We start from the raw sequence: 20,663 nt of genomic DNA on the forward strand, positions 1-20,663 counted from the left end.
GTGAATGGAAAGCCCATACGGAGTGACGTTTTACGAGCTAATTGGTTAACTTGTTACGAGCTCTGTAGTTGCTATGGTGACGACGATGGCTTCATTGTGCCTGTTTGAAAACTAGCTAGCAAGTTAGGTAGCTTTCGTTAAATCTCGGTGCACGTGCAAACAAAGTAAAAAGCTTTTTTTACTCCCAATTTATTTGTAGAGAAAGAGAATATCGCAGTTATGCAGGATGTTTTCTAGCTATCAAAAATAAAGCTGATAAACATGACTAAAGCACCTGTCCACCACCGGAAGCGTTTCGGCGTGTCATTTCTCCAGAACAAACTTCTTCCATACTGAGTGAGTTTGACCAGGTTAATATGGTCGTATAACGTTATGTGAGTGGTATGTAACGTTACTGCTTTCTTTTTATGTATATAACTGACTGACTGACGGTCAGCTAAAATAATAAGCGCAGAATACAACGCCACGGGGTTTTTTGTTTTTATATTTAGCTGCGTTTATTTTACTTTATAACAAACATGTGGTCATAAAACTTGTTTTAATTAAAAGGTACATGGTTGTGATAAAACACAACAAAACTACAGAAATTGTTAGACTACTGCAGACTTAGACGGATGGACATATTGAAATGCTTCAAAAAAGTGCTGCAGTGAATGATGATAGTGCTAGTGATAATGGTGATATAACGTTAGATGGACTGTAACGTTACACTTATGCCGCTTTCACGTGCTATCGGAAATGTCTTACTTCCCAGTTCCCACTTCTGAAGTCGTGATTACGAGCTTATCGCATTCAAATTGCGACTTGAGAGGGCGTTCATGTCCAATTTTTTAACTAGGAAACTATGGGATTAATATCCTGCCATGATTCAAAACTGAAAATAAAGTTCTGAAAGGTTGAAACTAAGTGTTCGAAAACTCAAAATCTTACAAAAAAAAGTTTTGCAAGATCGAAAAATAAGATTTGCAAGCTTGCAAAATGTAAAAAAATAAAAATATCTCTGCAAACATTATGTTGTTTTTGAGATTTCCTTCTTCAGAACTGCAACATTTTTTTTTACGATGTTGCGCAAACAATTTTTCAGAGTTTCAAATTTGTCAGTGTTCTCCCACTGTATTAGTTTGTTTTCCAGGTTTGAAACCTTGTAAATGGTGACCTGAAAACTGGTGTGCAAATGTGTGAAAAAAAGTTTTGAAACTCTGAAAACAGAGTTTTGCAGGCTTGCAAAGTGGTAAAAATAATAAAATCTCTGCAAACATAATTTTGTTTTTGAGTTTTCCTTCTTCAGAAGTGTAACACTCTTTTTTACGGTGTTGTGCAATCATTTTTTCAGAGTTTCGAATGTGTCACTGTTCTCCCAGTGTATAGTTTGTTTTCCAGATTTGAAACCTTGTAAATGGTGATCTGAAAACTGGTGTGCGAATAGGTGAAAAAAAGTTTTGAAACTCTGAAAACTGAGGTTCGAAAGGGCGAAACTTTCTACATTACATTACTTTTGCACTCCTATTGCAGACTATTTTTTCAGAGCTGAGTTTACAACACCCACTTTGCGGAGATACGCCCACACAGTTGCGAGCTTGCGACTCACGTGATTTGTGGCAGCGTTGTCACGCAGCTCTGCTCTGAAACTCTGAAACTCAGACTGAGCGAAAATGAAGCTTCGCAACTTCGCAACTTAAAAAAAAGCCTGGAGGGAGGGCCTTCTGCTATTGGCCAATGCTTTGCTGTCTGCTGACGTACAGTCCAATCACAAGTCGTATTTACTGGAAAGGTGGGATTGACCGACTGCTCCGCCAATGACGAAAGCGCACAGGATACGCAAACAGGATGCACGGCTTTTTAAAAAGTTTATTTTATAAATTATCTTTAAAATAGAATATTCTGAAAAAGTGACATTTCCGTTTTTGCTGATTCACATTGGTATCAAAATAGGTAAAACACAATTCAAAGTTACATACACCATTATGTTTTTTGTAAAGATCACATTAGTTAACTGTAGGCCTATAAATTACTTGCATGTTGTTTTTCTCTATCAGATTATAACAGATCATTATTTGATAACACCATTCAAAAGAATATTCAACATGAATGCCCCATTATGTTTTATGATTATTTTTTGTTTTTTAACTACAATTGTAGGCTATTCATAAGTTTTATTGTTTTTTTCTATTGGCCAGCAGCAGTCATTAAACAAACATAAAATACACATAATATACACAAAATATTTTTAAATTTTTGCCCCATGCATTCATGTTGAATATTTGATACCAAAACAATGTTTTTTTTTTGTTTGTTTGTTTGTTTGTTTTATGCTTGTTTTGCATATTATTATTTATTTTTTTGTTGATACTAGTCAATTTGATTGGTAAAAGCAATATAGTGACTTAAAATGTATAGAATTTGACTTGAAAGATGACAGTTAGGGGGAAATTGCCTTTATAAATGTTTTTAAAAAATGCAATGAGAATCAATTTAAGATTATTGCTTCAGAATAAATGACTTTTACAACACAAAAATTTAACAGTTTACTGAAGTTAGTTATTGCACCAATACAGTAGCAGCTACTTGAGATTTTATTATAATATTAGGCCAGTGTACATGACTGAGTCGCTCGCTGTGTGAGGAGAGTGATTCGCCAGCTGAGGAAAGTGAGTCGCTCGCTGTGTGAGGAGAGTGAGTCGCTCGCTGTGTGAGGAGAGTGATTCGCTCGCTGTGTGAGGAGAGTGATTCGCCAGCTGAGGAAAGTGAGTCGCTCGCTGTGTGAGGAGAGTGAGTCGCTCGCTGTGTGAGGAGAGTGATTCGCCAGCTGAGGAAAGTGAGTCGCTCGCTGTGTGAGGAGAGTGAGTCGCCAGCTGAGGAAAGTGAGTCGCTCGCTGTGTGAGGAGAGTGATTCGCTCGCTGTGTGAGGAGAGTGATTCGCCAGCTGAGGAAAGTGAGTCGCTCGCTGTGTGAGGAGAGTGAGTCGCTCGCTGTGTGAGGAGAGTGAGTCGCCAGCTGAGGAAAGTGAGTCGCTCGCTGTGTGAGGAGAGTGAGTCGCTCGCTGTGTGAGGAGAGTGATTCGCTCGCTGTGTGAGGAGAGTGATTCGCCAGCTGAGGAAAGTGAGTCGCTCGCTGTGTGAGGAGAGTGAGTCGCTCGCTGTGTGAGGAGAGTGATTCGCCAGCTGAGGAAAGTGAGTCGCTCGCTGTGTGAGGAGAGTGAGTCGCTCGCTGTGTGAGGAGAGTGATTCGCCAGCTGAGGAAAGTGAGTCGCTCGCTGTGTGAGGAATGAGCATGAGAATTTCGAGAGAATTTCGTCATTGGGGGAGCAGTTGGTCAATCCCACCTTTCCAGTAAATACGACTTGTGATTGGACTGTACGTCAGCAGACAGCAAAGCATTGGCCAAGAGCAGGCCCTCCCTCCAGGCTTTTTTTTAAGTTGCGAAGTTGCGAAGCTTCATTTTCGCTCAGTCTGAGTTTCAGAGTTTCAGAGCAGAGCTGCGTGACAACGCTGCCACAAATCACGTGAGTCGCAAGCTCGCAACTGTGTGGGCGTATCTCCGCAAAGTGGGTGTTGTAAACTCAGCTCTGAAAAAATAGTCTGCAATAGGAGTGCAAAAGTAATGTAATGTAATAAGTTTCGCCCTTTCGATCCTCAGTTTTCAGAGTTTCAAAACTTTTTTTCACCTATTCGCACACCAGTTTTCAGATCACCATTTACAAGGTTTCAAACCTGGAAAACAAACTATACACTGGGAGAACAGTGACACATTCGAAACTCTGAAAAAATGATTGCACAACACCGTAAAAAAGAGTGTTGCACTTCTGAAGAAGGAAAACTCAAAAACAAAATTATGTTTGCAGAGATTTTATTATTTTTACCACTTTGCAAGCCTGCAAAACTCTGTTTTCAGAGTTTCAAAACTTTTTTTCACACATTCGCACACCAGTTTTCAGGTCACCATTTACAAGGTTTCAAACCTGGAAAACAAACTAATACAGTGGGAGAACACTGACAAATTTGAAACTCTGAAAAATTGTTTGCGCAACATCGTAAAAAAAAATGTTGCAGTTCTGAAGAAGGAAATCTCAAAAACAACATAATGTTTGCAGAGATATTTTTATTTTTTTACATTTTGCAAGCTTGCAAATCTTATTTTTCGATCTTGCAAAACTTTTTTTTGTAAGATTTTGAGTTTTCGAACACTTAGTTTCAACCTTTCAGAACTTTATTTTCAGTTTTGAATCATGGCAGGATATTAATCCCATAGGAAACTGGTATATTTACGATCATTCCGATGGCAGCATTACTTCAGGTGTGTAACTGAGTTAGAATGTTAACGTTACCTAAAATCGTAACCAAAAGTGTGAATTGGCTTTGTCGAATGTGTATTTATTTTTTACTCCGTATTCATTCACATTGTTATTGTTTAAACATATTATTTTTAATTCTTTAAGGCCCTGTGCGTTTGACTCTCTATGTTCAATTGAGTGTAAGGTTCATCTAAGGCAGGGTTCACCAATCTCGGTCCTGGAGGGCCGCTGTCCTGCAGAGTTTAGCTCCAACCCCAATTAAACACACCTGAACCAGCTAATCAAGGTCTCACTAGACATACTAGAAACTTTCAAACAGGTGTGTTGGAGCTAAACTCTGCAGGACAGCGGCCCTCCAGGACCGAGATTAGTGAACCCTGATCTAAGGTAATGCTGTATGTGATCCATCAATGCATGTTATTCTGTTACAGACGAGAGCAACGCATTACCAGTCCTGACCAGAGGGTGGCGATATTGACTGAGAAACTTTGGTGTTTACAGTGTGCAGCTTCTGGTGGAGTTATTACAGCAAGTTCTCAATCTCCTCATACACACATCCTTCCAGCTGCTTTTCCTCCTGTCACTTTTTAATTAAAATGGTGTTGTTCTGTGCTAGAAAAGTTAGAATAAGCTACAAGTCAAGCCTGTTTACACCAGAGCAAGAAAAGTGAGCTGGAGTCAGAGAAACAACAGATGTATGAAACTAAGGTAATGAGACGGGTGTTCCAAGCCCTTTTGGTGTTTACACCAAAACTGCAGAACACTGGGATGTGGGATGTCTTCACATTAGCACTGTCTGACAGATGCATCCTGACTATGCTTGATAGCCTTCATATGCTGGATTTGGCTGTAGTCTACAATGAGAGAAGGGTTTGTTGGGACGTAATCGAGTTGGCTGCAGGTCAGTTCAGTGGAGAAGCAGTTGGCTCAATCCCTGTCCCAGGCCGGGAAGGCCGTGAGAGACCTCTCAGCCCAATTACATACACACAACTCGGCCAACTTTTAGTAATAAACAGTAGTGTAGGCAGCTCAAGATGTTTGTTTTTTTGTTTGCAGTTTTTTAAGGTTTTTTAATAACAACTGTCAGATACATACTGACCTGAAGTTTGTAAATGCTGTGTATTTGTGGCACTATCAAATCATTAATCTGTTTATTTGAGCTAGCCCAAATGCCACAACACTGGTTTAACCAATGGCGTGAGATTTGGGGCAGGGCTATCTGTTTGCCTGACCAATGGCAGCTGGGCAGTGTTCAGGAAACTTGTTGGGAAACATTAGCTGCTTCCAAAATCGCATACTCTCTTGAGTTGGTACTTATTTTGAATAAGTAACTACTTCCGACCACTAAAAAGGTATGTTCTATATAGTATGAATATAATCTGGATGTATCACCTTATCACCCTTATCACGTGACCGACCAGTTGCATCATGTCATTGCCGTTCACAAATCCTCATGGCCTCATGGGATAGTAAAGTGTACGTCGTAAGCACACTTTAGAAGAAGTAGGTAATTCGGGTACTTTTTGCCTACTCTCTTATGAGTACTATGTATTCGGACATACTGTAATACTTTTATCACATACTGTTTTTCAAACTTTATATAGGGAAGTATGTGATTTCTGAAGCAGCCAGTGAAAGCGCCTGTTGAAATGTACATCACTGTGGGGTAAGTAAGGATTTTTTTTTTTTTTGAATTAAACTTATCAGCAAGTATGCATTTAATTGATAAAAAGTGACAGTAAAGACAATTATAATATTACAAAAGGTTTCCATTTCAAATCAATTCTGTTCTTTGAACTTTCTATTTATGGGGACAAAAAATCCAGATTTCTGAAGGATCATGTGACACTGAAGACTGGAGTAATGATGCTGAAAATGCAGCTTTGTCATCACAGGAATAAATGACAATTTAAAATATATTTAACAAAAAATCCAAAACAGTTGTTATAAATTTCTGAATATTACTGTAGTTATCATAAAATAAATGCAGCCTTAGTGAGCATAAGAGGCTTCTTTCAAAAACATTCAAAAAAATCATATTTTAGAATACAATGGCATTATTATTTTTTCTCTCTCTCAGTTTCTGTTTTCAACAGAAAAAGAACTTGCTGGACATTTAAGATCATTTAAACTAACTCATTTTAAAGAATTGCATTTTCAAACAGTGTTTATGACACTTTTGAGCTGTTGGCAGAGACAGAACAGCATGAGTCTGGTCGAGCTGCCAGGTCTGCACAGTGAGACAGAATTGATTAGAAAGCTGCTTTAGCAAGCCAAGAGAGAGGCAGATCGACTGCAGTTCGGCACAGCCTGTACCAGCCTCAGACTCCAACAGGAATAACTGCAGTTGCATCTTATGTTACAGGATGTACCACATGCATTGAGTTCAAAATGATGCAAAGAGGGCTCAGTTCCATTTACTCTACATCTTCTTTGTCTAAATTTTTAAGCTACAACCTTGACCAATGACTGCTGACACAAGGCGACATCATCTATACTCATATTGTTTACAGCACTGTGCCAACCAAACACAGTACCAAAGTTGACAAAAAGCTCCTTAAAATAAAACAAATTTGTTAATTTTACCGCGAAATTAACATAAACATGAATTTGCATAGAAATACCATAGAGTCTGATAGGACACACAGCCTTCGACAAAAGATGTGGGAAGTGTTTCTCCTCCCTTTTAAAACTTAAATAGTCTTTTTCCTGATGTCTGAAAGCCTTTCAAAACAGGCCTGCTGCGACCCACCGGTCGAGAACCATATGTTCTTCAGAGAATGCAGGCAGTTTTGAGGCTTTTCCAGTGCTTATGTCTCTGTGTTGTGTTATGTGATTCAGTTGGAGAGAAGGCATCTGCCGGTGTTGTTGAAGCAGTGGTATCCGCAGCAGGTCCATGTCCCGCTGGAAGAGGTTCAGGGTCTGCTGAAGGTCATGAGGACAGAGGCAGATGACCGGATGATGAGTGCAGGACTGGAAAGTGCCATGCAGTTTATCTCGGAGCACAGCTGCACTGTGGACATGCAACGATATTTAACTAACCAGATCGAGCAGCTCAGAGGAGAGAACCAACAACTGAAGGTGGGGACATTTGGGGTAGAATCTTTTTAGTAGTAGAATTCAACTAATACACAATTTAGGATGCCTTAGCTATTAGGATGCCTTAGCTATTATACTACTACTCATAATTAGCCCTTGCTTGACATTCATATAGCGGTTGGTTTTAACAGGCTGCATTGAGACAGGCAGAGCTCAGACTCAGCACAATGGCGGGAGAGAAGGCCTGTCAGCAGGCTGCGCTCTCAGAAAAGACCTGCAGTGTTGATCAGCTTACTTTCGAGAAACAGCAGATGACCGACGAGCTGGAAGTGCAGCGTATGCAGCTTACCCAGCTGAAAGGTACAGGCACTGATTCATTTTTTTTTTTTTTTTACAAATATCATAAAATATTCATAAAGGTTTTTGGGGAGTATGTTTTAAAACCTGAACCTTGCCTTATTTAAAAAGCTCAAATTATCTGATATTTTAAGAGATATTGACCCCTGTATGATGTCATTTCTTGGTTTATGTTTTTGTCTGTTTGAAATACATAATTTGCCAGTCAACAGTTTTTCCAGATATTAATGTGCAGTAAAACAGTTTTGTTATATATATATAATACTGTTTAAAAGTTTGGTTAAGTATGATTTCAAAAAGAAAAAAATTAATTTAATTCAGCAAGGATAATTCTGTTCTTTGGAACTTTCTTTTCATCAAAGAAAAAAATATCCTGGAAAAACAATTTTTCCACAAAATATTAGGCAGCACAACTGTTTTAAACATTTATAACAACAATAATAAATGTTTCTTGAGCATCAAATCAGCATATTAAAATGATTTCTGAAGCACTGAAGACTTGAGTAATGATGCTTAAAATTCAGCTTTGGCATCAAAGGGATAAATTACATTTTAAAATATTAAATAAAAAAATATTCATTTTAAATTGTAATAATATTTCACAATATTACTGTTTTATTGTATTTAATAGTGAAATAAATGTAGCCGGGTGAGCTTAAGAGACTTTTCATAAACATTAAAAAGAATCTTACTGGCCACGCAAGCTTATGAATGGTAATTAATATTTTCTTAGAAATGTTAATAAAAGATTATGGCCATTTCATTTGAAGCATTTCTTTCTTTTAATGGGATTTTTGTTTTCATTATGATAGCACAGTTGTGTCACCTTGATATTTTTTACATTGTTTCCTATTAATCAGAGGGTCAGGAAGCTTTTATAGAGCTATTTGGCAGGAAGACCAGTGAGCTGGAGCAACAGAGCCTTAACCTCAGGACTCAGCTGAAGACCGTGCGGGCAGAACTGACCCAGGCCAACAGTTGGTTGAGAACCTTGGAGGGAGCTGATGGTCATGGTACATACACACACAAAATACTTTTTGTTTGTTTGTTTTAATAAATAATTTTTAAGGCTACAGGTAGGAAGAAGACAAAAAAAGACATTTAAAATGAACAATGATCCACAATTCGCCCTCAGTAACCTCACAGGACTGGCCCCTGAGTTTTTCAGAGATCAAAGAAATCCTAATACACTCAAATACAAATATAGGCATCCGTACCAATTCATAGCACTGCTGATATTTAAAGTGAGGATGTTTTCACAGTGTTACCTCAGGAAAAACCAGGCCGAGGTCAAGTGTATATAAAATAAAAGGCGGAAGACCAAACCCTGCATTACTGGATTCATTTACATTCTTTTCAGAGAGCCAGTGTGTGGCCATGGTTTCGTTGTTTTGCATTTTGGATAATGGCAGGAAGACGGCATACTGAGATTATAGATCTACTCCGTGCACTCCTACTGTTATTCCACTATGTACTTTTCCATCACTTAATCCACACAAAGTATGCATTTTAACATTTTTACAATGTTTTCAGCTGTTTGGTGTCCGTGTATTGAGACATTGTTAAAGAACATTTTTGTTCTCGCTGTGTGCAGTGGTTGTGGGGGCTGTTACATAATGTAGCTATGATTTCTTAGGTCTGACCTCTGTAACCCTCCATTGTTTCATTTTGTCCCATTCAATTGTGAGAGAGACAGAATGGGAAAATGGTCTCATATGACGTAAGTTTCTGTTCATTGGTTCACTGGACAAAGTGTCTTTTGAAATGCAGACAATACATTAACAATATAGTCCAAGTTATTCTCTTGTGAACGTGATACATCTGACATAACCTGAGAAACAATTCTCAAATAGGGCGATACCTCAATAATGCATCGTGCATAATATTCCTCTTTCAGACAGGACGGTGAATTATTTTTCAGAGTTTCATTCTTGGTATTTACTGTGGTTGAACTGATTGGAATGTGTTTTATATGTATTTCAGGTCTCAGGGTTGCTCTCGGGATGCAGAAACGGATCACTGCTAAAAGAGAGCAGATTGATTTTCTGCAAAGCCGAATTCAGCTGCTGGAAGAGACCGTCGAGAAGCTCAAGATGGTGAAATGCATCACTAACAAGAACTTCTCACAGTAACTCCCTGTTACTAATTAGTGTGTATATGTAATGTTAAAATAGAAGGTGTCCAGGCCCAAACTGTTGGTAACCAAGTATATGTAAGTCAGAGGTTTTCAGCCCTGCTCCTGAAGTCCCACTGCCCTGCTTCAGCTTGTGATTTTCAAGAGCTTTAGCTGATTCAGGTGTGTGTTTTATTAGGGTTGGTGAGAAACTTTACGGGACAGTGGGCCTCCAGGAGCAGGGTTTAAGACCTATGATCCAAGTAAGTATATAGGTAATAATGTTATCATAATTCATGATATGATCATTTTCAGACCAAAAAAAAAGTGTATATTTATGTATTTTCCAAATAATTATACATTTCCCTTGGAGGGAAGGTGTGGCCTCAGATGTGTCAAAACACTGTAAATGAATTGGGGCTTTCAACCACATGGTGTCTGCATTCTAAAAATGGTACTTTATTATTTATCTTGTTCCAAAAATGAAACTGAAACATTCTCCTTAAGCTTGAAACCAGGGGAAATCATTTTTATTGACTGTTGAGCACTTTTCTGTTTTCACAAAGCACTGTCAGTGATACCCCTTTCCCACCACTAATATGCATGAAATATTTATAGGAGAGGATTATCAGAAAGACAGTGGGAAATATGGGCTGAATGTCGGTGTAACTTGCTCTGGTATGCTTGTTTGAAATTAAATGGAATCTCAGAGACAGTTTCCAGGCAAATCGCTTTTTTTTTTAATTTATTTGTTCTACAGGTGTAGTCATAAGTTTACATACACTTTGCAGAGCCAGCAAAATGTTAATACTTAAGTAAAAATAATGCTAAGAGGATCATACAATTTATTTTCATTTTTGTATGTAGTACTGACCTACATAAGCTGTATCACATAACAGATGTTTACATATAGTCCCTAAGACACTGAATTGACACAAATAACCCAGATACCTGGATGATTCTCAGCTGTTTTTTTGTCTTGTGATAGTTGTTCATGAGTCCCTTATTTATCCTGAGTTAAACTGTAAACGCGCACATCCTCAAGGTCCTGGTTTTCCAACATCTTCTGCATCTTTGAACCATTTCCAGCTGTGACTATGATTTTGAAATCCATCTTTTCACACTGAGGACAATTGAGGAACTCATACACGAATATTACAAAAGCTGCAAACACTCAATGGGTGCTCAAGGAATCATGATGAATTAAGAGCTGGGGATGTAAGCTTTTTGAACGGGATGTAACTTGTTTTATTTCCTCTTTTTTACTATTAACACTTTCAGATTCTGCAAGTTGTTTGTAAAATTATGACTTCAGTTGTATGTTGAATTGCAGGATTATACGGCTGAAACTAAGTTGGAAATATTAGAATGTTCTTTGTTGCATTTAGGAAATTGTTTCACTCCTCATTGGGAGTTAGTTTCTAGTTACGCTACTTAGAATCACAGATTGCACAATATTGTGAAATAAGTATAACTACAATGTAAGATTGATATGTTTTCCAGCCATAAACCTTGCAAAAATCCTTTTGGGGTTTAGTAGATGACTATTGCAGCACTTTTCTTGAATGCAAGAACAAATATTAACCTAGATAATCTCTTTTACAAAGTATTTTTGCATAGTCCAAAGAGCAACTTTTTTGTGTTCATGTATGTTTTCCTTTTGTGCATATGTACATATTAATGAGTGTTTGTGTGTCATAGGAGAAGCATCGTCAGGCATTGCTGGTTAAGAGACAGACTCAAGAGCTAGTGTCAGAGAGGGAGAGCAGGAGAAGAGTGGAGTCAGAAGTGGAGACTCTGTGCTCACAAGAGCGAGAACTCAAAGGCAAAGCAGAGAGACTGGAAGCAGCTTTATTCAAGGTGTCTGACAGTCTTCTTGTTAAACAGGCTTATTCCAAATACAACAGTATGACTGTCAGATAATAGAGCAGATGACTGACGTTGTAAACAATTGAAACATAATGTATATTCTACAGATGTCTAACAGTTTGGCTGAATGTCAAGACTTTATTCAGAAGCAGGAACAGGAGCTTATGAGGCTGAAACTGCATCATGCTTTAGATTTAAAGGTAAAACATAGACAAATTTACTGTAGTAGTAATTATTTGATTTCATCTTCTGGTCAAACGTTACTATTCTTTTGCTGTTATGCTATTTCCATGTGTATGTTTTTGGTCAGGAATTGCAAAGCCAGAACTGGCGTAACGTCCCCAGATCTCCAGTCAGCAGTCGTACCCATCTTCCCCTCGCTCAGCAGAGCATTAATGGCCTAATGGAGGTATGAAAAAGCCTTGCTAACTACACGCACACTCAAATATCTGAACTGACAGGATGTGCTGGAACAGATTTGCCTTTGGATTCTTTCCAGGTGAGAGTGTGTGACCCCATTGTTGAGCTGAAGAGAGCTGTAAGAGCTCTGCGTGGCGGGATTGTTGAAGAGCAAGGACCACACACTATTATGAGCTTCAGGAGGATACCCGAAGAAGACCACACATCTAGACAGTGAGTTTCATTCATAAAAGGCCATTATAGAGGGAAAACACCTAAGGGAAGACCACGGCATCAGGGAATGGAGTTGAGGAAATTGCATACAAGTAGAGTTTTGTGAATCACTCAAGTCTTATTTATCATTTTCATTGCAGACCAACAAAAACTAAAGATGCTGGATGTACCACAGGGCCATTTGGGAGAATAACCAGTTACGGGTATGAGGAAAGTACACACACACGTTAACTACAAGAAGTTTCATGCCTTCTAAACACACATGCACAGATGCTTGATGCCCAGTAAAGTGCCTTTTAAGATGGCACTAAGATGTTTTGTAACATTTAAGTGCTTCTCTGCAGTGATTTATGCTTGTTCTCCACTCTCTCTGAGACACATTTAATGCATGTGCTGCTTGTGTTGCATGTGTGCTTTGCAGTGAGCTCAGAAGTGTTGAACCTTATAAGCAGGACTGCAACAGCCCTTTATCAGCTGACAGTGAGTCTTTGTGCCACTACTTTGATCAATGATGGAAAAACTGATTAATCATCTTTGCTCATTTAGAAAAATACATAGATATAATCAAATGTCTCTTGTTTGACAGATAATGCAGTACGCTCTAGAGCGGGCCAGATGTGCTATTCCCGCTCTGCTCGTGCGGCAGGATGCAGGTCTCCTGTGCACCTTCTCCTCACTTCTGATCTTCCCGCTGACAGAAACTATTGGCCCCCTTCCAACGCTAATCAGATATGTAAGCTACACGTCAAACACAATTAGAGCCGTTTTATGAAAACTAAACAGATGAGTGTTACCTGACGCAGGATTTATTTAACAGTGCCAATGATTTAATTATTTTACTGTATGTTGTAAATCACAGTAAGTGATTATTTGGTTATTAAACTGGAAGTTTATTGGTCTTTTATCAGCTGCCAACAATCAAGATGAGCTCAAAGGACAGGGATCGCGGAAAAAGATCTGAACAGACCGTAGAACTTACTGAAGGATCTTCAACTGAAGGGTGATGGTCAGAATGACACTTTTTATCTTTATCACAAATAAAGTGGATTAGATGTAATATTTGTTAGATAAACAGATGTTTGAATTTTAAATCTAGCAAACGGAAACACTTTTCATTTGGTAGGTTATGTGCTGCTTAAAGGGATAGTTCTCCCAAAAATTAGAATTCTGTCATTAATTACTCACCCTAATATCATTCCAAACCCATAAGACTTTCATTCATCTTTGGAACACAAATGAAGATCTTTTTGATGAAATCTGAGAGCTTTCTGTCCCTCCATTGACAGCAACGCAATTGACACTGACGCTTCAAAAAGTTCATAAAGTGATCGTAAAACTAATCCACATGAATTGAGTGGTTTAGTCCAAGTTTTCTGAAGCGACTCGATCGCTTTATATGATAGACAGATTGAATTTAGGCTTCTATTCACATATAAACATTGATTAGCGGACATAAACAGTAGCTCAACCGAACCTGCTTGACTGCGAGAATGAACATGATTGGTTCTTGCAGAAGCTCAAACGTTCTGTGTAACGAGAATGAACCTCATTGGTTCTCGCACGTCAAGCGAACATGCTTGAGCTTCCATTTACCACAACTGATGTGTGAGTTGATGAATGTTTATATGTGAATAAAAGCCTAAATTCAATCTGTTCATCATATAAAGTGATTGTGTCTTTTCAGAAAACTTGGACTAAACCACTCAATTCATATGGATTAGTTTTACGATCACTTTATGAACTTTTTAAAGTGTCAGTTGCGTAGCTGTCAATGGAGGGTCAGAAAAGTCTCAGATTTCATCAAAAAGATCTTAATTTGTGTTCGAAGATGAACGAAAGTCTTATCGTTTGGAACGACATGAGACACGCCATTTTTGGGTGAACTAACCCTTTAATACAGCACCTGTATGTAAAAAAAAAAAAATAACTAAATAAAAAAATTCAAGATAAGCCTATATTATTTAAAAAAAACAAAGTGAGGTCTGTAATATTTAAATCACTTTAATTAACATGACACAAAATAACATTAAGATTACATTTTTACTGTTATAAAAACAAGATTTGTTAGCATTAGTGGAACTGAAGGTGTCGGAATAAACACAAAGCGCACGTCATTGTTGTTATCAGTGAATCTAGCCTATTGTGAAATAGCTGTGTTGTCATCAGAGCTCACACAGCCACTCTTGAGAAACTAAGCCAACTGAGCCAGATGACTGCTTTCTCGGTCTTTGCCGTTTCTAACCGTCATTCACTGCTTTGGTCTGTGCATGAGGTCGAACACACCTAATAACAAATGACCCTTTGCTAGACCAGCCTTCAAAAAATGACTCACCAATTCTACCTTAGCAGCTGTTTAGCATGGCAGAATGCATAAGAGCAGAAATTTCTTAGAAAGCCCCACCGGGAGTCCCACCGGGAAGCTGAGAACACAGTATTTGTTTTTCAGTGAAGGTTTTATGAATGAATAAAGAAAACTAGAGGAAGAGAGAGCCATGCCAAATACGCCCTAGTTTTTTTTTTTTTGATCATGAATTTACAGTATACAGAAATCTGGCTTGGGGGTAAAATGTTCCTTTAATCTAAAAAAAAATTGTAGTTGGGAGAACTGCATTTAGCAGCTAATGCATGAATGTGTGAAGTTATGTTCAATAAAACAACATAAGGGAATATTTAAAGAGTTTAATGCACAGCTCTCCCTGTAGATGATGATGTGGAGCCTCTGATCCTGTTCTTCTGTTCATCCTCAGAGAATATAGCACTGAGAAACTACACAAGGACATGAATAAAATACTTGATTATTAAATAATTAATTTGTCAAAGTATATGAAATATTATTTGAATTTAAACTTCAGTTGTATTACCCTTGGCATTCTCACTCCCTTTTTGATAATGAACTCTCTGAATGCCTGAATGCCGTGAATCTGCTTCAGCTCCTTATCCTAGATGACAGGAAAATATGAATGGAGCTCCAGCAACTAAATAGAGATCAGGCTGGTTGGCCTCATCATCAGCTGTCACATTATTTGCTCTTTTTATACCTAGTAGATGCTATAAAAGTCACCTGCTCACTCAGCTGTTCCTCAAAGTCCAGACTCCCTGTGATCTCTGCCAGGGCTTGAGGATCATTGGCAGCCTGGGGTCTGTTGGGTTTATAGGCCTGTTGTACAGACATAGACGAGACTTGTTAATCCAATCAGAAAAATTGTGTCTTAAGAACAAAAACAATGTCTCCAACCTGAGTCAACTCCTTAACACTCTGGCCTTTATGATGTTCCTCTACAGAGCTCTGGAGTTTCGCTATAGTTTCATTAGGATAGGTCTTGTTAATAGGTAAGGTCAAGGAGGGTTTCTTCTCATAGTCGCTCTTAAACAGGTCCAAGATGGTTGAGACTGTCAGATCACTGGTCTCTCCACCCTGAGAAAACATTCAAAGAAGGAATAACATTTAGGCTTAATATCTATTGCGTAATGTGTACATGAAATATTACTTACCAGTGAAGTAATCCATTCACAGAAGAGCTTGGTAATCATCTGCTTGTCATCTTGTGATACGGAGTGCAAGAGTTTAACACTCGCCATCTGATCGTCTTTGACACCCAGAGTTCCTTTGAGTCTCTGCCATTTATAGGGATTTCTTGGTCTGGCGTCTGTACATTTCTCCCTTTGAGGCCTTGGGAAATTTAAGAAGGGTGTGGTATTATGATATATGTAACATACTTCTGTAATGTCTCCCACCGGGAAAGAATTAAAATTAAAATGGGAATACTGTTTTTAACATAACATTGTGACTGGTTCCATTCTAATGGAATGGGATCAGAACCAAAACCAGAAACGTGCACAAAAGAGGAAATTAAAATCACTTGATGTTGATGGATGATTTTATTGTCTCCGGAGTGGAGAATTCACATTGTGCTCTGTTTTCTTCCAGATGTTCCATTTTCTTTGTTGGAGATGTTATGGACAATTCTTCCTTCACGCACATATCAGGATCCAGGACTGACAACACCTGATCAAATAACTGTTGAAAAAGTTGGTGTTTGGAGGCATTGTATATTATACATTGCAATTAATATTCCTCAATGTATTATTTTTTTACTTCATCATCTTTCATATTTAAAGCTGCTGTTAGATATTTCAGCGCCACAAGCAGCACCAAATGGAATCACAAAACTGTTTTCAAACAGGTTTCCCTAACACTCCCACAGCTTCCAGTGGACCCTTTTCGCATTTCCATATTTCTCTAAATTGTAGCCTAAGTCGTCATCATCGTTGGGTTATTAACTATCCTGGTGAATGGGAGACCGTAACAAATTTTTTGCTAACAAAACAGAAGAAGCTTACTAGAAACCTCATTGATACAGTGGTTTGTGTGTATGAGGGTAAATGTTTGTTGCATTAAAAAATAGCTAACAGCAACTTTAACATGATTTGAAGTGTAGCCTATTTACATGTTGTCCAGTCATGTCGACAACATTTTAAAAGTGGTATTACCTCTGGTGTCAGACCGCTCTCCAGATGTGGATACAGGGCCAGTGGGTGTTGTTTGAGTTTGTGCTCGACAGCATCAATGAACTCACACTGAGCTTGACTCTGGGGATTCTGCTTTGAGTAACACGCTTGAGTTTTACTCAGTCTCTTCTGCTGGAACTTCGTTGAACAAGCGTGGTGGTTCGGCATCCCAAAGACCGCAGGGGAGGGTCCACTCTTACACTGGGTGAAGAGCTCTTTATTGACTGTTGGGTAACCATCTCTAAAATCATCCAGGCCCGGGGACAAAAAACGCCATTTGCGACTATCTAACGCCCCTGATAACTGTTGCTTTTGCCTAAGATCCCTGAGATATTTAGTCTTTAGCCGTTCCTTAAACCTGAAGACAAAGACAAGAGTTGTGGTCATTCCCGTTATGCAGTACCAGATGAGCTCTGTAAAAAAATATTATGCTGAAATTTGAGGATGTATTTATAAAAGGGTACGGAATACTTTCTCATCAAGCTAAGGTACTAATTACAACTTGATGGAAAAATGGCAAGAAAGGACTGACCCTAGCAGGTTGGAAATAAAGAGCTGTTCCTCAATGAGCTTACATAGAGCTTTACTTTAAGTTATAAAGTGAATATTCTTGTGTAACGATACCCTCATCTCACGATTCAATACTGAACTCACGATACGATATTATTGCGATACTCCATATAGTAAAAGGTTAGCAATTTTTTTTACAGTTGATTAAAATGGTAAATTTGGTATTACATTGGGGGGTGTAAATGAATAGGCTTGGACTTGGTGCTGGTAACCCAATGCACAGGACAATGGTGACACCAGAATAAAAATATTCATGATTCTGAAGCTGAAAATACAGAATTATTTTAAACAAATATGCTTACACTCTGTCACTGACTATATATTTAAAATGTAGCCCACTTTTTACTGGTAACATAAAACATTTGGCATTATCAGGACCCACAAATATTCCCCCATTGCATTATTATACATTATATTCAACATTATAAATAGTAGTTGAATGTAGGCTAGTACTGACACTAAAACTCTGTAAACTTCTCACAGTAATTTTCTTTTTGGGTGAACTATACGCAATACAGATTGTCACTATCTAACGTTAGCTGCTACTGTGACACCCGTAGAATATTCAGGAAAAAAAAGTTTTGAATTGTCTAGAAAGGGAAAAAAAGAAGAACACTTGCTGGAATATATCTTAATGCATTGCCAGTTTGTCATGTTAGAAGTTAGTATTTCATTTAAAAAGTTAATTTTTAGTATTTTTATTTATTTATATGTGCAACTTACCAGGGAAACTTAATGTTTTCCACTTGTCCAGTTTTGAAAGACATTTCGCTCGTCTCGGTGCTTCTATATTATATTTAAAACGATTAGTTTTCTACCAAATGTGTCATAGTTTACAAACACAACGTTATTAAATTATCACCATGTAAAATGTGGACACTCGAGTGAGGTGCGTTGGTTTGGTTGCTATGGAAAGCACAGTAGACTGGCGCTCTGGTACTTGTAGTTCTTCTCTACTGATGAAGAGAGGCGTGTTTAAACCACAAGAGGGAGCTTTGTAATAATAGAGCAGATGCAATATGTATTGCTGATAGGAGCCCTATTTGACCAAACGTTTATTAAAAGAATACACATTTTAATTGCTGAGTCTGTTCCTAAAAAACACCCCCGTCCGTCGCTATATTTTCAATCTATTAATTATCACTGAATTTCTTGCTTTTACTGTGTTTTTTATGTAGTTTTGAATGCTCATCCTATGTGAGCATTGGGGAGTTTATAGCAATGTACTTATTTATTAGTTATCATTAATAGTATCAGTCTTTTATAACATATCCCTGAAAACAAAGCCCCGTGCAAAGAACAGGAAGAGAAGACAGTGAATTGTTTTGCTTTTGACATTTGCTTGACTTGTATCCTGCATGAATGATTTACTCTTGACAGGATGTGGAACAGAACTTTCTGTTTTGTTGTTCCAACCTTCCAGATGTCATTAAACCAACGATCCATCATTTCAGTCAAGCCGGACAAAGTTCTAGTTAATAATAATTCCCAGTAACTGTTCAAACTGGCCACATGATAATGGTCTGAGTTCAAATGAATCTGAAGAGACGGTTAATGACAGGAGGCGCAGAAGATGTTCTGTTCTTCAGGACGTTCAGTTCAATGTTGTTTATGGAAAAGCTGGGGAAAAAATACTGTTGGGCTATTCCAAACAAAATAATGTCCTCTGATTAGGTGATTTGAACTTTCCGTGGAGAACGCCCTTAGAGAATATCCTGATTAAAACTTTCTCATCTAATCAGCTTTGTTTTGTTTTTTTGTTTTTACATTGGATCCAAGGGAGAAGTACAGCACTGCTATTAGAAATCCTGATTAAATGCTGGCAGTGGGACAGCTGATACTTTGAAATATGGGAATGAGTTTGAGATCAGGGAGTGGAGAAAAATGACTACGAATGAATAACCTGATTCAAAGCTGGCTCAAACCCAGAGCCCTTAAGCAGAATTGTCATTAGTCGTTATTCCTACTGTGTTCTTTGTGCCTGTATCACAGGATCTTCTCACATGTGAAACTTCACACTCTTTATTGGCATCTATAGTTTAATGAGGAACATCCAAGGAACCTTTCCATTGCATAAAAGGTTCCTTATAGTGGAAAAGTGTCTTGTAAGAACTGTCACAGAGAGGTTTCTTTGGGGAACCCAAAACTGTTCACTGCTGCAAAAAAAGACCATTTCGAATCATTTTTAAGAGTGTAGAGCTTCTCATATCCCGCTAAATGTAGAAATATTTCAGAAATTACATTGACTTTTGTGGAATACAAAAGAATATATTTTGTGTCTTTTTGATTTTGTTGTTTTTGGATCTTCTCTTGTATTCACCAGAACAAAGTAAGTCAGGTTTGGAATTTTCATTTTTGACTGAACTTTCCTTTAACCTTTAAATGACAATATGAGCAATATGAAAAACAAGCTTCCAGTAACTGATAAGGAAGTAATAGGTTCAATAAAACTCCCTTTCCCTTCCCAACCAAAATGAATAAGGTTGTCCATGCATGTACTGCTTCCTGCAGAGAGCTCTTTCAAACATTTGTAAAAGTAAACAAAGTGAATTTGTTCTGCACACATTTACAGTAGAACAAACTTCACAGACTGTTCACAGACTGTTCAGAATTAACATGGTGGCGTGACTGCTCCCAGGAATCTGTGTGTGTTTTGAGGGTGTAGCCCGGTGACTCCTACACAACCAGCAAGGAGTTGAACATTAGATCCCTTTGACTTCATGGTTTATGCTTCTGTTTATGCTTCTGTTTTATCATGCACGCCTTCAACCTGTCAACTAATTCCTTAAATGATCTCATGTTAAATAAACAGCAAAATAATGATGTACTCCACAATCCGTGAAGAATCCTTTCCATTGCACAAAAGTTTCTTTATAGTGCACATGGGAAAAGGTATACATATTATTCGCACTAAGAAAAAGATACTGATTTTTTTACTTTTCCCCAAAAAGTTCTTTTTAGGAACCAAAAAATGGTTCTTCTATGGCATTGCTGCCAAAACAAATCAAATCAGCATATTAGATGATTTCTGAAGGATCGTGTGACACTGAAGACTGGAGTAACGATGCTGAAAATTAGCTTTGCCGTCACAGGAATAAATTGCATTTGAAAATATTTTGAATTGCAGTAATATTTCCAAACTATTACTGTTTTTTACTGAACAAATAAATGCAGCAAAGTTTTTCGTTGCAAAGTCAAATGAGTCAAATTGTGTAAAATGCCTTTAAAAGAGAGATGCTGGAGCAGCAAGAGCAAGGAATTTGACTGTATGTGAGAATTTTC

The 20,663-nt window shown here is 38.0% G+C and overlaps 2 protein-coding genes across 2 annotated transcripts; one reads left to right on the forward strand and one right to left on the reverse strand.

Annotated features, from left to right (window-relative positions):
* The first annotated feature begins 5,559 nt into the window (after positions 1-5,559).
* LOC311083514 (coiled-coil domain-containing protein 158-like) lies at positions 5,560-16,797 on the forward strand. Its single transcript, XM_084115098.1, has 14 exons — positions 5,560-5,643; positions 7,133-7,372; positions 7,522-7,690; positions 8,548-8,700; positions 9,671-9,783; positions 11,502-11,660; positions 11,777-11,869; positions 11,980-12,078; positions 12,169-12,302; positions 12,443-12,505; positions 12,724-12,782; positions 12,889-13,035; positions 13,211-13,308; positions 16,231-16,797. Exons 2-13 carry the CDS (start codon positions 7,226-7,228, stop codon positions 13,261-13,263), a joined length of 1,389 nt encoding a protein of 462 aa, XP_083971224.1. The 5' UTR covers positions 5,560-5,643; positions 7,133-7,225; the 3' UTR covers positions 13,264-13,308; positions 16,231-16,797.
* fam47e (family with sequence similarity 47 member E) lies at positions 14,974-18,233 on the reverse strand. Its single transcript, XM_084115099.1, has 8 exons — positions 18,105-18,233; positions 16,794-17,169; positions 16,163-16,320; positions 15,795-15,972; positions 15,538-15,717; positions 15,364-15,459; positions 15,164-15,241; positions 14,974-15,068 (listed from the first exon to the last, which is right to left on the reverse strand). The coding sequence occupies exons 1-8, from the start codon at positions 18,146-18,148 to the stop codon at positions 14,982-14,984; spliced, it is 1,197 nt and encodes a 398-aa protein (XP_083971225.1). The 5' UTR covers positions 18,149-18,233; the 3' UTR covers positions 14,974-14,981.
* Positions 18,234-20,663: the final 2,430 nt, after the last annotated feature.

This window comes from Abramis brama, assembly GCF_963993115.1.
Source record: "Abramis brama genome assembly, chromosome: 5".
NCBI classification, from domain to species: Eukaryota; Metazoa; Chordata; class Actinopteri; order Cypriniformes; family Leuciscidae; genus Abramis; species Abramis brama.

Excerpts from the sequence above, each read along its gene's own strand:
- LOC311083514 (XM_084115098.1), top strand. The coding sequence starts at position 7,226 with ATGAGGACAGAGGCAGATGACCGGATGATGAGTGCAGGACTGGAAAGT. Across the intron at positions 7,691-8,547 it reads GCAGCTTACCCAGCTGAAAG|AGGGTCAGGAAGCTTTTATA; the intron begins GTACAGGCACTG and ends CCTATTAATCAG. Across the intron at positions 12,783-12,888 it reads CAGCCCTTTATCAGCTGACA|ATAATGCAGTACGCTCTAGA; the intron begins GTGAGTCTTTGT and ends CTTGTTTGACAG.
- fam47e (XM_084115099.1), bottom strand. The coding sequence starts at position 18,148 with ATGTCTTTCAAAACTGGACAAGTGGAAAACATTAAGTTTCCCTG. Across the intron at positions 16,321-16,793 it reads AGAGCGGTCTGACACCAGAG|TTATTTGATCAGGTGTTGTC; the intron begins GTAATACCACTT and ends CTTTTTCAACAG. Across the intron at positions 15,242-15,363 it reads AGGAACAGCTGAGTGAGCAG|GATAAGGAGCTGAAGCAGAT; the intron begins GTGACTTTTATA and ends CCTGTCATCTAG.